The following is a 16,594-nucleotide window of genomic DNA, read 5'->3' on the forward strand; positions in this document are numbered from 1 at the left end:
TTCCAAAGGCCCGAACAAAATGTATTTGTCTTAGTGAGCAGATGTTTGATATGCAAAGGAGACGGTGCCCTTTCACGTTCGTTCAAATAAAACGATGAGAAGTTGATGTTGATTTGCCTTTCATTGAAAGAGTATGATGTGTTTTTCAACTGCTATCGATCATTATAAGTTAGTGTTCATGTTTGTGGGTTAAAAATAAAGATGTATTTTTTTATTATAGTGGGGATTCTAAGGCTGGCAGAATGGCCTGGAGGTGTGCAAACTCTTGGCTCTGAGCCGTCTAGCCTGAGTTTGAATCTCAGCCCGGCTAGAAACGGGCGTCCTGGTGTCTCGCAGGTAGGGTGAGGCATCAATGTGTCTGCCGTCCTTCAGATGGATGTTGAACTGGGCGTCTCGTCTGCCAGCATTAGTTGGTGGGTGTTAAAGATCTCACGGACTCCTTCGTGAAGAATAGGCGAGCTATCGCCAACATCCTGAACAAATTCCAAATTCCTGTTCTAACCTGCAGAGGATGTTGCATCAGCGGCACAGCCGCACCGCTAGCCGATGATGCTACTCACAGCCTTGTGCTGCAGTCTAAATAAGAAGCAGAATAAGAAGCAGACAACCCAAGAATCATGTCATTTTCATTATTCCTTCCTCGGTTCATTACACAGTTATCTAACCTGTTTTAGACGCTAGTTCAAATTTACAACTATTGAGAATATGCTGAACCTTTTCATTGGGAAATATTTGTTGAATAGTTTTAACTGATAATTTCCACCACTATTTATTGAATATGAGCACAATGCCTGTTGCTGTCACATCACAAACAAGTCTGTGGCCTCTGTTTTTTTTTTCACCCCTTTATCTCCGGTCTAACTCCCTCTGCTCCTTTGGCCCTCTGAATCCTCCCCAGCTCCTCTAGGACAGACATGTTCTTCCAGTAACTCCATCCTGGTTAAACTCCCAAAATCCAAGCTTTCCACACACCTCAACTCTTTTGTTTCTCTTTTTTTCTATTTATGGAAGTGCCTTCCACAGACAGTTCAATCCCACTCTTCCCTCCAAGGTTCTAGGCAAGCGGTGCACTGCCATCTCGTGTCAACCTGACTCCTCCTCTCTCTCCTCCCATTCCTACCTGTTATCATTACTACCCCCATTAACCCTACTTAACTAAACCCTCTTACTTGCAGGTTACTGTGTGTCCTCTCCTCCCCTCTCTCACCTTTTGTTTTCAGCCCATTCTTTTTCTTGTTCTCTGTCGCCAGGTTGCTTTATTACCCTTATCACCCTTTGTCAACGGTCACTAGGTTGCCTTAGTACCCTTTGTCAACTCGCTATTCCATGAACCTCAATTTTGTACGCAAAATAAATACATAAGTGTCGAACAGGGATGGGTGCCGGGGGCATTGGGCAGGTAAGAAGCACTTCGTGTCATCTCAGTAAAATCCGTGACTTTCTCACACACGCTGCCTGGGATCCAAGGAGTTTGAAAACCGTCTGCAGGCTCTTCAAAAGCAGGTAGAAAACCACCTCACTGGAGATGCACAAGAAGAAGATGAGGATGATGACTCGGAAGAAGAAGGTAAATCTGAATGCTTGGCATTCTTATTTCATTTCTTTTTTGTCACTTTTTTTTTTTTGGAAAGTATATAACCCCACGTGAATATGGTCCTCACAAACTTACTTTTGATAAAAAAAACTCTGATCCATCATTCATTTCATTCCTTTTCATCATCAATATTGACTTAAATTATGATGCAAGGCCCTAACTTATACCCCTTTCTGTAATTCTTCGAATTTCCCACTTCTGTGATCGTAGGAGATTCTTAATTCTTGAACAACACATTGTCTTCTGTTTAAATAGTTATTTTCTTTTTCTCAATCTGACTGTGCATTGCATTTGATTAACACATAACAACTTTAAAGTTAAAAAAAAACAATGAAATATATTCTGTGAATTTCTCTTTACTCTCTTCGTTATCTTTGTTACTGTACAATGAGCTCTTTTTATTGCGGTAGATACTTATTTTTCCAAAACATTGAACACCAACACCACAAGCACACACAATACACTTATGATCACTCACAGATGACAAGTTTCTCACCTTGCAATGTTTTGTGTTGGGCATTCCTGCCTGATTGTTTTTTTTCTATCGTAGTTCCCTGGACGGAACGCGAGTTTGAGCTCGCTCTCTGGGCCTTCCGGAAGTGGAAGTTCCACCAGTTCACATCACTGCGTGACCAGCTTTGGGGCAATGCCATCTTTCTGAAGGAGGCAAATGCTATCAGCGTAGAACTCCACAAAAAGGTAGGCCTGTTTAGATGCCATTACAGTATTACCAATGACTTATTTTTATCCCCGTGCTTTTTCAAAAAATTGGGGAGATATTGTAATCGGCTCCATCTGTCTGTCTGTGTCTGTCTGTCTGCCCATCCGTTCGTCTGTTATGCTATCTCCTCCTACAGTTGTGCAGAAATTCACCAAACTTGTTAGATCACCACATGGCAAGGAGGTGCAAGAGCAGTGTCAGTTTTGACCCCACCACCAGGGCAATGTCAAAAGGTCGAATCCCAGAAAATGCAATTACGAGCACATTTTAAACACTTTTTTTATTGAAACTTTGTGCATGCAATCAACATTGGGGAATTCCTGGAATTTTTAACGATTTTTGGGATTTGACACCCAGGTTCATACTTGGGGTCACAGGAGTCAAAACGGGGAAAAAAATTAACACAAAATGTATTGGGTCATTCCTGGTGGTGGAACTTTTTTGCCACATTTCAACTTTGCTTTAGGTGGAAGCGTGGGGATTTACGACGGCACGCCATAGACCCCGCTCTAGTTTGCTTTTGTTCCCTCAATTGTATTGAGCCATTTCACAGTTATTTATAAAATTTAATTTCATTGAAACAACAAAAAAATTTTTATGTACTTTCTTTAACTCCAGGTGCAGTTTCAGTTTGTACTTCTCACAGACACGGCTTACTCTCCTCTCCCCGCGGAGCTTTTTCCTCCTAACTATAGCCAGGAGCGTGAGAACAGGCCTTTCCCTTGCACGGTGGTCGCAGTGGAAGTGCAGGATAACAAGAACTGTGCCACACATTACTGGAGTCTTGAAAAGCTGCGGTAAGAGTTATCTTTTGTGAATGAAGTTAAGATTATTTAATCTATGTGCTTGTTACCTCTGCCACCGAAGGTGAAGGAGGTTATGTTTTCACCCCTTTCTGTCTGTCTTTGTTTGTTTGTCTGTTTGTTTGTGTGTAGGATATCTCAACTAGTTGTGGACGGATCAGGATGAAACTTTGTGGACAGGTGTGACAAGGACAAACTGATTAGATTTTGGTGAAGATCCGGATCTGGATCTGACTACTATAATTTTTTAAGTGATTCTTCACCATTGAGAGATTTGTTCAAAAACGATATATAGCACGATATCTCAAAAACTTGTGGACGGATTTGGACAAAACTTGGTGGACATGTTGGGTGTGTGACAATGAAGAACTGATTCAATTTTGGTGAAGATCCGGATCTGGATCTGGAGACGAGAATTATTTAATTTTAAAGTGATTCTTTACCATTGATATGGCCAAAAACGATACAGTACTGTATAGCATGATATTTCAAAAATGTATTGGGCTCGATATGTTCAACTGGATGAAGCATTACGGGGCGGAGGTATGCTCTCTACCGAGTGCCCTACTCGTTTGAGTTTGTTTTCCCAGGATGTATGAACGATGTTGACAAAGGCAGCATTCTGCATTCCTGTTATTGTGCCTTCCTGTGACTCGATGCAGGCAACGCATAGACCTCATGAGGGAGATGTATGATCGTGCTGGTGAGATGGCTTCAAACTCATCAGATGAGGGAGAGGGCAGGGTCACTGGACATGACCCATTCTATGACCGCTTCTCCTGGTTTAGATTGGTTGGCAGGTGAGAGACGAACAGTTGACTTCTCGAATATTATTCTGAAACTATGCATATTATCAGTATTGAGTAAATATTTTTTGTCCCTCATCAATGCTTTGATCCAAATCCATAGCGCTTATTATTGTTGCCTGACCTATTATTGCCTCAGTGACCATCTACAAATTATACACACGAAAATTGTCGAATTTTTAAGGCTCCTCTTCCCCCACTCAACTCACCCATCCACCCTCCCCACCTCCATCTGCACCACATCACCTTTACTCCTGTCATCTCACAACCTCACTTAGTTTCCATTCCACTGGCATACATACCATTTAGATGGCCCCTCTTCATCCCTTTGGCTGTGGTTATGGGCGTCGTTCTCTTTCTTTCTCTCTGTGTTTCTTTTTTCTCTTTGCTGGCTGGTCGGCGGGCGGGGCGGATCCTGTCGCAGCAGCTCTCCGCTCTTCAGCACGTGTGTGAGTGAGCGCCTGGCTGATCTGACACCATCGCCAACACTCTCCAATGGTGAAGACTCAGATATTACTGAACTCGCCGATGAGCAGGAAAGCAACATGGACTTGGGAGTCATTGGGGCAGCAGCACGTGGCTATGGATATCCCGATCTTGATGATGACCTTGCAGATCTTGAGGATCTCGACGATGACGATGATGATGATGATGAATTGGAGGATCTGGATGATGAAGCTTTTGTGGACGATGAGGCAAGTGGCTCTGAAGCCGGCTCAGAGGATGGCCCTGCGGGCTCTTCTGGTGCTGGATCTTCAGCCTCCGGCATCTCCCACTCTGAGCTCGACCCATTCTACGATCGCTCACCCTGGTTCAGTCTGCTCGGGAGGTCTGTGAGCACAACATTTGGGGCTAATGAAGGTTTCGCAGAAAATAGCTGAGATAAAACACAATTTTACAATAATATTGATATTGCAAAATTCACGTTTTTTATCTTAGGTTTTGAAAAGGCTTTCATTTGAATCACTAATCAGTAGAACACAATTTGACAAAGTTGAATTAATGATTACTCAATTTGTCTCTTTTTTTTTGTTTGTTTTTTCACTGCCCTACCTCTCATCTCAAACCACTTGTAATCTTCATCGATCATTATGTCTTTGCAAATTAGCAACTGTGTCACACACAGAGTTCTCTTGGAATACTCAATTCAAAACTGTGCATTTGAACTATATGCTCTAGAATTGCATCTATCTTAATCCTCATGAGCAACCATCTGGTGCTTAATGTTCATGGCTTCTTTTTCTTCAGTTCGGCAGCATTTATGATCACACATGTTCCTTTTGGTGCTTTTGCTGTTTTTGGATACAGAGTCAAGGCTCATGAAAGAGCTTGATCACTGAGCTTTTTTGCCACTCTCCAAAAGTTCAATTAATGTTCAAAATACCAATTTTGATGATGTGTTTGTTTGACAATGACACAAACACTGTTTTTAATCAGAGCACATGTAAGTGTTTACATCAATTTCAGGACAGATTACATGGCGATAAACAGCTGTATATTCGAGCTGTTGCGCAGTGGGTCATCATTCGGGTTATAAAATCATCGATAACATGTACCCTCCCAAGCACCAGATATCGCCGGCTGGTGGTTGTGCTACATTAACATAAGTGATTGCGCAATGTTGATATATTGCTCGGTCGTCGATATTTGGAGGGAAAATAATCGATGAGCAAAAATATCAATATTTCCCAGCCCAAGTGTGTAGAGAAATGGGGAGGCCAGAAGTGACACATGGGGTGGACAGGATGGATACTGAAGGAAAGTCTCAGGAAGGAAAAACTGGAAATTTGGTAGGAGGTTGCCTTGGGAGTGGGTAGGGGGTTAACGAGGGTAGAAAAGATCAAGATCATGGTTTTGGGTCGGGGATGATCTGAGATGGTGGTGAACAGCTGTCTTGAAAACCTGGAGGGAAGAGTGAGATTGAGAGAATGTGGAAGTTTGTTCCACAGGCACGAAAAAAAGGAACAAATGAGTGGAGGTACCATACAGTGGCCTGCAAAAGTGTTCACCCCCTACCAATAATGCCAACTTTAGATGAATTATCAATTATGTAGAAACAATTTTTCCAAATGAACTTTTTTATTAATAACTGAAGAGATCAAACTAAACACTGTTATCGTTGAAGGATGTTACATGTCAGGAATACATGCAAAAAACATGAACAAATCAAAATTCATTGGTTGTAAAAGTATTTAGCCCCTTTGGTCAGTACGTAGTGGAAGCACCTTTTGCAGCAATGTGCTACATGAGTTTTTTGCGTAGGTCTCTATCAGCTTTGCACAGTGAGATGGTGAAAATTACTCCAGTTCTGCCAAGTTTGATGAGGATCATCGATGAACTGCAATGTTCAAGTGTCACCATAAATGTTCAATTGGGTTAAACTCAGGACGTTGACAGGGCCACTCAAGAACATTTATTTTCTTATTAATTAGCCACTCTAGTGTGGCTTTAGCTTTGTGCTTCGCATCATTGTTCTTCTGAAATGTGAATCTCTGACCCAATTTACAGATTCATGGCTGACTCGAACAGGTTTTCTCCTGTACTTTGCACCATCCATTGTTCCTTCCATCCTGACAAGCTTGCCAGTCCGTGCTGATGAAAATATCCCAATAACATGATGCTGCTACCACCATGGTTGACAGTGGGGATGGTGTTGACTGGCTGATGTGCAGTGTTCGGCTTAAGCCAGATGGATGTAGCGTTTTGAATTTAGACCAAAAAGTTCAATTTTTGTCTCGTCTGACCACAAAACGTTTCTCTACATGCCTGCAGTATCATTAAGATGCTTTCCAGCAAACTCCATATGAGCTTTTAGATGTGTCTTTCTCAGTAATGGCTTATTTCTTGCCACCTGTCCATAGAGGCCAGCTTTGTGAAGGAAACAGGATATTGCTGATTGATGAACACTGACCCCATCTTGGGCATAACGCTTTGCAGATCTTTCAAAGTCATTGTTGGTTTTGCAGTGACATCCCAAACCAGTTTCCTCCTTGTCCGGCTACTGAGCTTGGGTGGGCGACCTGATTGGGGTAGAGTCTGGGTGGTATGATACCTCTTCCACTTCTTAATGGTGGATTTCACCATATTCAAAGGGATAACAATTGGCTTTGAAATCTTCTGATAACCCTCTCCTGAACGGTGCTTCTCCACCACTTTATCTGACTTCTTTGGAAAGCTCTTTGGTCTTCATGTTTGCCTTGTTGGTTGACCAAGTGAGTTGCACATAAAGACTCCTTAGATAAGTCGAGGAGCTTAGTTTTCATTTAAACCACTGATTACATACAGGTAAAACCTATTACATTTATTTTCTAATCTTTCAAGCAAATCATTTGTTCCTGAAGTGATTTTGGGTTAATTCGGCAAAGGGTTTGAATACTTATGTAACTGAGAATTATCTGATTTTCTCTGTTAATCTAACTTATTCACATTTTATCTACATTTTTTAGCTTTATCACTTTGGAGTAGTTTGTGAAGACTCTATATATTAAGGCTGATTTGAAAGAATCATAAAATAAGCTCAGGTGGCATCAAAATGTGAAAACTTTGGAGGGGGGTGAATACTTCTGTAGGCCACTGCAAGTAGTGATCTGGATTTTGGGAGCTTCACCAGAAAGTGGTTGCTGGTGGACCGCATGCATCCTGCAGTAATCTGAAGGGGACAAAGCACAGAAATAGCAGAAGTTGCAAGACCTGAAAGGAGGCGGTAGATGGCAGTGAGACCACCGACCTGTCTGCAATTGGAATGTGATAGGCCCATAGACTCAGGGAGCCAGCCCAGAGGGGAGAGCAGTACTCCATCAAGCTGTGTATGAAAGCCTTGTAAGTGGATAAGAGTTCAGGTGTACCAAGGAAGAACTTTGCACGCTGGAGGATGCCCAGTCAGCGACAAGTTTTGGAGGCCATGTTGTTGGCGTATTTTTTGCCAATGAAGTAGGCAAATGGCTATGTATTTAGTTTCCTCAAAGTACCATCGTTTATTTGTGTACACCTGTCCACAGATGTGCTATGCATTGCTTCATTCAGCTTTTATCAATTACAGGTTGCTGTTGACTTCTTTATACAATATTTCTGAATGCAATTTTGCTCTTCCTGCTGTGCAGGGCTTTTGTGTATCTCAGTAACCTGCTTTACCCTGTTCCGCTCATACACACTGTTGCTGTGGCCAATGAGCATGGAGATGTCAAGGGTTACCTGCAAGTTGCCGTCCAAGCCATTACAGGTACGCTGACACCCATATAAGTTAACAAAGATAATAATTTACACTTTTATAATTTTAATTTTTAAAATATATTTCTAAGGAACCCCAAGTCAGACCTACAAAGTAAAAATTAAATTCCCTTCAGCCTTGGTGATCCAAGGAAATTTATACTTGTGATCAGCAGTTACAGGGACTCAAGCCTCCTCCTCGTCCACTGATGCATTGGGACAACAAGTGGACGTCAAGAAGGTGATGAATAAACATGAGGAGAGAGAAGAGGGAAGGAAATGTAGCCACCCAAAAATCATATTTTATCACCGCTGGCAATCTGACCAGTCATTTATAGACTTTTTAACCAGTACTGCTTTATTTTGTTTTCAATTTGCAAACATTTTGGTTTTTCTTAAAAAGAAAATTTATTGCCTTGTCTTCATTAATAAAATGGTCAAAGCGAAAGTTCAATACTGTACAATTTATTCCAGAAATATTTTGATATTTTCTTTCTAGGAATGCAGAGAACTCTCCCAACATTTCCTACCACATTGAGATCCACAAGTTTGTGGAGTCCATTTTACAGAGAGAATATAGTGGAAAGTGTTTGTTTTTTTAACCTGTTTGAATGCAGTAAAATGCCTTCTCATGTGTGACAAACTAAAGGAAATGACATAATTGGAGAAGCTGCTGTGATATTAATTTTGCTGTCGCCATTTACTTTTCATAATCTATTATGCATTGTAATTAAGAAAACAAAAAGATTTCCTTCAAATTTTGAAGTTGAAAAACAAATAAATATGTTGTTATTTAAAGAAATATGCAGAGCCTGCACTGTTTGTCATGTGCCGATCTATTTACATCAGGGTATTTTCTGGTCGTGCAGATGATAAGGACACAGTAAACTATCTTGGTGCTTCCAGCCATGGGTATAGCAATATCTCATAATACTTCCTACAACAGAAGCAAATACAGATGAGTTCAAGGCCTATCATAATATAAAAAGGCACAGCTTATGAAGATTGGCAGCTCAACACAATAGTTATGCTGTGATGACCAATGTGTACAGAGACTTATTTCTCCTACAGGAGGGAACAGCCTGATCGTCATAAACACGTAAGCAAGGCCACAGAAGTCGGTGTGGCTTACCATGCAAATTATTTGCTGTTAAAAATCCCAGACTTTTATAGTGCTTGTTGACCATTATTGTCATGTGTTCAGGAGGTGAGACTGCCCATCGGATGTGTCAAAGGACAACCCACTAACCTAAGTGTGGAAGCACAATGATTCCATGCCCCAAAGCAGAACACCACTCCCCTTTCACGTGGTCAGCCGTGACCTGGACAACAGAGTTGGGAGGATAACCAATTATCCCGTTAAACAGGAAACGAAACAATGTTTCACAATGCCAGTGATATACAAAGTTAACAAATGAGGAACAGTTACACAATAAAAACTAGAACGGCACTCAATAGAGCGCGTACCTCCGCCAGGATGAACAGTTTACGTTTTGTATCCGACTGATATATAGTGATCAGAGATAGGTATGTGGACTCGCCTCCGATATATATGTGTGTGTGTATATATATATATATATATATATATATATATATATATATATATATATATATATGTATGTATATGTATATGTATATATATATATATATATATATATATATATATATATGTATATATATATGTATTTATATATATATGTATTTATATATATATATATATATATATATATATATATATATATATATATATATATATATATTTAAATATATATATATATATAAATATATGTATATTTAAATATATATATATATATATATATATATGTATATATACAGTATGTATATATATATATATATATATAAATATGTATATATATACAGTATGTATATATATATGTATATATACAGTATGTATATATATATATATAAATATGTATATATATATACAGTATGTATATATATATATATACAGTATATATATATATATATATATATACAGTATGTATATATATATATATATATATATATATATATATATGTATATATATATATATATATATGTACCGTGGTGCCCCCAGAATCCAAACGCCCCATTGTTTAAACAAATTGGAATCCGAACAATTTTTTCGAGAAAATTTTGCCCTAAAAACCGAACACAATTTCAAAAACCGAACAATCGTGGCGTTCATGTTTGTTCACGCGCGTCTCCCCCGCCTGTTCGACCCGCATCTTTGCGCTTTGTTCATTCAGTTCGTCAGTGGAAGTCCTCGTGAAAGCATCTCTTGTGTGTCGATCGCTTCTTTACCTCATGTTTTCAGCTTGATTTGTGCTGTTTTTTTTTTTTTTACTCATCTTGTGTTTTAATTAATAACAAAAAGTAATCCGATCACGTGGTGTGACGGATTGTCGGGCAAGGATTTTATTTCACAGAAAAACCAGTTGTAATTTGGAATATCCATGATTACCTCAGCCCGATGCGTTTGATGAAAGTGATTGTGGTTCTGGGGGCATCATGTTTGATGAGCTGCCCTGGGGGCAGCGCTCTCGCAGAGTGCGCGAGCGATCGGAACCCAGGCCGGAGCACGAGCCTGTGTGGACCTTTGAATGTGGTGATTGTACCAGTTTACATACAATACACCGCCACCGAAGGTCATTTACTCATCTTATTTTACCTTAAACATGGGTAATTTCAGTTGAAAGTGTCTTGAAAGTGGGTTTTCTTGGGGTCCAGGAACGGATTAATTCACTTTCCATTATTTCTTATTGGGAAAATAGTTTTGGAATCCGAACTTTTTGCAATCCGAACAGCCTCCTAGAACGAATTAAATTCGGGTTCTGGGGGCACCACTGTATATGTAATTCTAAATATATGTATACATATGAATGTATATGTACATATATGTATGTATCTATACATATATATATATATATATATATATATATATATATATCAATATATGTGTACATCAGAAAAAAATATATATATATACATATATATATATATATATATATATATATATATATATATATATATATATATATATATATATATACATATATATGTATAAATATGTAGATATCTGTATATTTATATATTTGTATATACTACAGTATATGTAAATATAAATATATGTCTACATATGAAAAAAAAATATATATATATATATATATATATATATATATATATATATATATATCTGTATATATATATATATATATATATATATATATATATATATATATATATATATATATATATATATATATACATATATCTTGTATATAATATATGTAAATATAAATATATGTGTACATATGAAAATATGAAGGAGCTTGGTGTTGGCGCAGTGGTTCAGGCAGCGGCTTGGGATCCAAAAGGTCCTGAGTTCAAGCCCCGTTGAGCCACTGAATTAATACACCAGGGGGTTGACTCAGCCTGTCATCCTGCCGAGGTCGGCGAAATGAGTACCAGTATACTGGGCCAGTGTATACCCGGGTTAAAATAGGTGTACCATATCCCTGTGTCGTAAGAGGCGACCAGGGTTGCGTCAGGAAGGGCATCCGGCGTAAAACATGTGCCAAATCACTATGCGGATCATACGGATGATCCGCTGTGGTGACCCCTAACGGGAGCAGCCGAAAGAAGAAGAAGAAGATATGAAAAAAAAAATATATATATATATATATATATATATATATATATATATATATATATATATATATATCTGTACATATGTACAGTATGTATGTGAATATATATATATATATATATATATATATATATATATATATATATATATATATATATATATATATATATATATATATATATATATATATATATATATATATATATATATATATATATATATATATATATATATATATACATATATATACAGTGGGGAGAACAAGTATTTGATACACTGCCGATTTTGCAGGTTTTCCCACTTACAAAGCACGTAGAGGTCTGTAATTTTTATCATAGGTCCACTTCAACTGTGAAAGACAGAATCTAAAACAAAAATCCTGAAAATCACATTGTATTATTTTAATATAATTAATTTGCATTTTATTGCATGAAATAAGTATTTGATACATCAGAAAAACAGAATTTAATATTTGGTACAGAAACCTTTGTTTGCAATTACAGAGATCAGACGTTTCCTGTCGTTCTTAACCAGGTTTGCACAGACTGCAGCAGGGATTTTGGCCCACTCCTCCATACAGATCTTCTCCAGATCCTTCAGGTTTCGGGGCTGTCGCTGGGCAACATAGACTTTCAGCTCCCTCCAAAGATTTTCTATTGGGTTCAGGTCTGGAGACTGGCTAGGCCACTCCAGGACCTTGAGATGCTTCTTACAGAGCCACTCCTTAGTTGTCCTGGCTGTGTGTTTCGGGTCGTTGTCATGCCGGAAGACCCAGCCACGCCCCATCTTCAATGCTCTTGTTGAGGAAAGGAGGTTGTTGGCCAAGATCTCGCGATACATGGCCCCATCCATCCTCCCCTCAATACGGTACTGTCGTCCTGTCCCCTTTGCAGAAAAGCATCCCCAAAGAATGATGTTTCCACCTCCATGCTTCACGGTTGGGATGGTGTTCTTGGGTTGAACTCATCCTTCTTCTTCCTCCAAACACGGCGAGTGGAGTTTAAACCAAAAAGCTCTATTTTGGTCTCATTAGACCACATGACCTTCTCCCATTCCTCCTCTGGATCATCCAGATGGTCATTGGCAAACTTCAGACGGGCCTGGACATGCACTGGCTTGAGCAGAGGGACCTTGCGTGCGCTGCAGGATTTTAATCCATGACGGCGTAGTGTGTTACTTATGGTTTTCTTTGATACTGTGGTCCCAGCTCTCTTCAGGTCATTGACCAGGTCCTGCCGTGTAGTTCTGGGCTGATCCCTCACCTTTCTCATGATCATCGAGGCTCCACGAGGTGAGATCTTGCATGGAGCCCCAGACCGAGGGAGATTGACTGTTATCTTGAACTTCTTCCATTTTCTAATAATTGCGCCAACAGTTGTTGCCTTCTCACCAAGCTGCTTGCCTATTGTCCTGAAGCCCTTCCCAGCCTTGTGCAAGTCTACAATTTTGTCCCTGATGTCCTGAGACAGCTCTCTGGTCTTGCCCATTGTGGAGAGGTTGGAGTCTGATTGATTGAGTGTGGACAGCTGTCTTTTATGCAGATAACGAGTTCAAACAGGTGCAATTAATACAGGTAATGAGTGGAGAATGGGAGTGCTTCTTAAAGACAAAACTAACAGGTCTGTGAGAGCCGGAATTCTTACTGGTTGGTAGGTGATCAAATACTTATTTCATGCAATAAAATGCAAATTAATTATTTAAAAATCAAACAATGTGATTTTCAGGATTTTTGTTTTCGATTCCGTCTTTCACAGTTGAAGTCTACCTATGATAAAAATTACAGACCTCTACGTGCTTTGTAAGTGGGAAAACCTGCAAAATCGGCAGTGTATCAAATACTTGTTCTCCCCACTGTATATGTATATATAGATATGTATATGTATATGCCTGGTGTTGGCTTAATGGTTAGGGTGACAGGCTTGGGATCCCAGGAGCCTAAGTTCAAATACCCCTCGGCTGTTGAATTAATACCAGGTGGGGTTGACTCTGCCTGTCATCCTTCTGAGGTCGGCAAAATGAGTGCCAGCTTGCTGGTATTCTGTGGCCGAGTGGCAACCCATCCAGGATTGTACCCGATAGCCAAGGAAACTGCTGAAGCAGCACTAATGCTCTGCAGAGAGTACGGTCCCAATGGAAGGATGGATATATACATATATATATATATATATATATATATATATATATATATATATATATATATATATATGTGTATGTGTATATATATATATATATATATATATATATATATATATATATATATATATATATATATATATATATATATATATATATATATATGCATATACATATATATGCATAAATATATATATATATATTTCCCTTCCACATGTATGTACATGAGCCAGAGAATCCCAATGTTACACACCCCCTCAGCCCCTCAGATGAAACCGGTCCGACAGTGTAACATTGGGATTCTCACGTGTGTTCTATTTGTGAACGTCTTTACAGCTGTGGAGTTACTCTGGGAAGAGTTTGAAACCACAAAAGGGCTGACCTTGGGTAATCTTTCATGGTTGCTTTATGCAGCTTCTTCTGCTGGAAAAGCATGGGAGGAGTCGATTTATTTTCATAATTTTATTTTCATAATTTGTTTTAATTTTCATAATTTTCATAATCACCTGGGTTTAATTGATTGTGTGAGAGCTAAATTTGTTATTCCCTGTATTCACAGGTGAGAGATGTCAGTGGGTCTTTGTTTTTCATCTTTATACATACTGTATATTATACTGTGTATATATATATATATATATTTTTATTTATTTATTTATTTATTTATACTGTGTATCTACATATATCAGAATTTAGAAATATTGCAACCACAATATACTACAACCTGTTGAATACCATGTACGCATGCACAGAGTGAGAAACTCTCCTGTAAAACTCACTGTCTCCTGTGAAGTCTCTGTCGTGGATTGCAAAGCCGTGTGTATTGTGAGGTACGCCAAAAATGCATAGCTTACAAAGGAAAAGGGACCAGAAAAGTCTGCTGATTATTTCATTGAGGTTCACAGGGGGTCACACCAGTTATTGAAAAGAACATTCTAAATTTGCCTTTCCGTATACTGCATGCTTGCTATTGGTCCAGCAAATTATGCAGCAATTCCTCCTTCTGTAAATAGATGTGATCATGTGACCTCTTTATAAGGCATCTATTTAATGCACGTGCACAGGATCGGGAGGGTTGGGGAGGGAGGAAATTGGAAATGCCAACATTGAGTAAAAGAACAGAAGGGTGGAGGATAGGAATGGCGGTTTCTCTTTTGTGTTTATCTTGACAATTTTCCATCTCAAGCTCACAACAATTAAATTACACAATTACACCAACCCACACTACAAATGTATAATGACCTCTAACATAGACATCTTCATACAATTGTTACTGTGGCCATTTTTGATAAAAAATGTCAAAAGATATCATGATGGCAATCCATAAAAAGATTGAGGTGTTGTCATGTGGTGTCATTCCTACTTTGTCATTCTTTCCTTGTTTGGTTGTTTTATTCAGAATTCCATCCGTACATGATTTTTTCAATTTTTTGAATGTTTTTTTTTCCTGACTTTTGTTTGTCTCAACTGAAATTTTTTTGGACAGTTACAGGAAAGTGGTAAAGGTTAGTGATGAATTTGTGTGGAAAAATGGGACAACTCAAGGCTAATGGGTGTTGTCGGTCCAGCAGTCTATATCGTGTCACTGGCACCATGCGACATCTCAAGTAACATCATTAAGACATCTCATGACCTTGGTCTACATTACATACTGCCTTTATATGACTGTCAGAGTGCTTCCACCAATGTTTTGTTTGTGATATTATTGGTTTAGCAATGCAAGCGAGTGCAAGGTAAGCCAGTTCTATAACTGCACAGACCACTCATATCTTCAACAAGAATTATATTTTAAAGTAAAATTATTTAGATTATGATTGTGAGTCAAGTGAGGAGACAAATTAGATTATCTGTTGTAGTTACTGTACTGATTTGATTTTGGATGCAGCGGATGACGAGGCTCCTGATTATGGCTCCGGAGTGAGACAATCCGGAATGGCAAAGATCTCGTTTGATGACAGTTACTTCTCAAAGGTATGACACGTCTTTTCCTGTCAGTTTTAGAAGCATATTTACATCATAATTTATTGTCGGCCTGTTTGATTCCTGATGCTGAGATCCGAGGTTTTCCAATGTTACATGCTATGTTCATTTGCCTATTGTTTCATAATGTCCTTGTCTTGCATGTCATCTACATACAACCTCCCACATTAGCCTTGGATCATTGTTCAAAACATAATAAATACTGACTGCAACACAAGAACAAATTTTAAAATTTTCTTTAACTGTTATTTAATTCAGCTTGGATGAGATGACATTTAGGATGGCAGGGTAGCTTAGAGATATGTGTGCGGACTCGCCCCCAAGCTGTCTCGCCTGAGTTTAAATGTTGACCCAGCTTTCTGCTATCAACCTGATATTTTGTATGCAGGGTGATTCATCAATGCGTGTGCTCTCCATCAGAAGGACATTAAGCAGGAAGACCTGTCCACCAGCAATTGGGGCATTGGTGGATGTTAAAAACGCCAGTCTTTTGCGAAGATTAGGTGAATTATTGCCTGCACCCTGAACAAATTACAAATTCCTGCGCCAGTCGAATGTCAGGCCCAGCCAGCCAGTTCCAGAAAGACGGGCTGGAATCGTTTCCACAGCCAACCCCACAAGAAGGGAATAATTGGGTCTATCAAACAATAATGAGATGACGTTTGTTTTAACAGTGTGCAATACAGTATCATACAGACTAAATG

General features: G+C 38.8%; 2 protein-coding genes across 5 annotated transcripts in view; both read left to right on the top strand.

Moving 5' to 3' along the window:
* KIF1B (kinesin family member 1B) overlaps nucleotides 1-106 on the top strand; it is a 219,248-nt gene extending 219,142 nt beyond the window's left edge. For all 4 annotated transcript variants that reach the window (XM_085898897.1, XM_085898898.1, XM_085898900.1 and 1 more), the window contains one exon: nucleotides 1-106. This exon is cut by the window's left edge and continues 5,572 nt beyond it. The gene's annotated coding sequence lies outside the window, so the exon portion shown is untranslated.
* Nucleotides 107-1,633: 1,527 nt separating this feature from the next.
* Nucleotides 1,634-16,594, top strand: part of LOC147018842 (kinesin-like protein KIF1B) — an 87,445-nt gene continuing 72,484 nt past the window's right edge. The window contains exons 1-6 of the mRNA XM_085898901.1: nucleotides 1,634-2,293; nucleotides 2,934-3,112; nucleotides 3,781-3,918; nucleotides 4,349-4,753; nucleotides 8,025-8,143; nucleotides 15,796-15,881. Coding sequence (XP_085755027.1) covers nucleotides 1,982-2,293; nucleotides 2,934-3,112; nucleotides 3,781-3,918; nucleotides 4,349-4,753; nucleotides 8,025-8,143; nucleotides 15,796-15,881 — 1,239 coding nt within the window. The 5' untranslated portion in view covers nucleotides 1,634-1,981. The remainder of the gene's footprint in view (nucleotides 2,294-2,933; nucleotides 3,113-3,780; nucleotides 3,919-4,348; nucleotides 4,754-8,024; nucleotides 8,144-15,795; nucleotides 15,882-16,594) is intronic.

Source organism: Eptatretus burgeri, chromosome 10, assembly GCF_056783735.1.
Source record: "Eptatretus burgeri isolate ZD-2024b chromosome 10, Ebu_testis_v1, whole genome shotgun sequence".
NCBI lineage: Eukaryota > Metazoa > Chordata > Myxini > Myxiniformes > Myxinidae > Eptatretus > Eptatretus burgeri.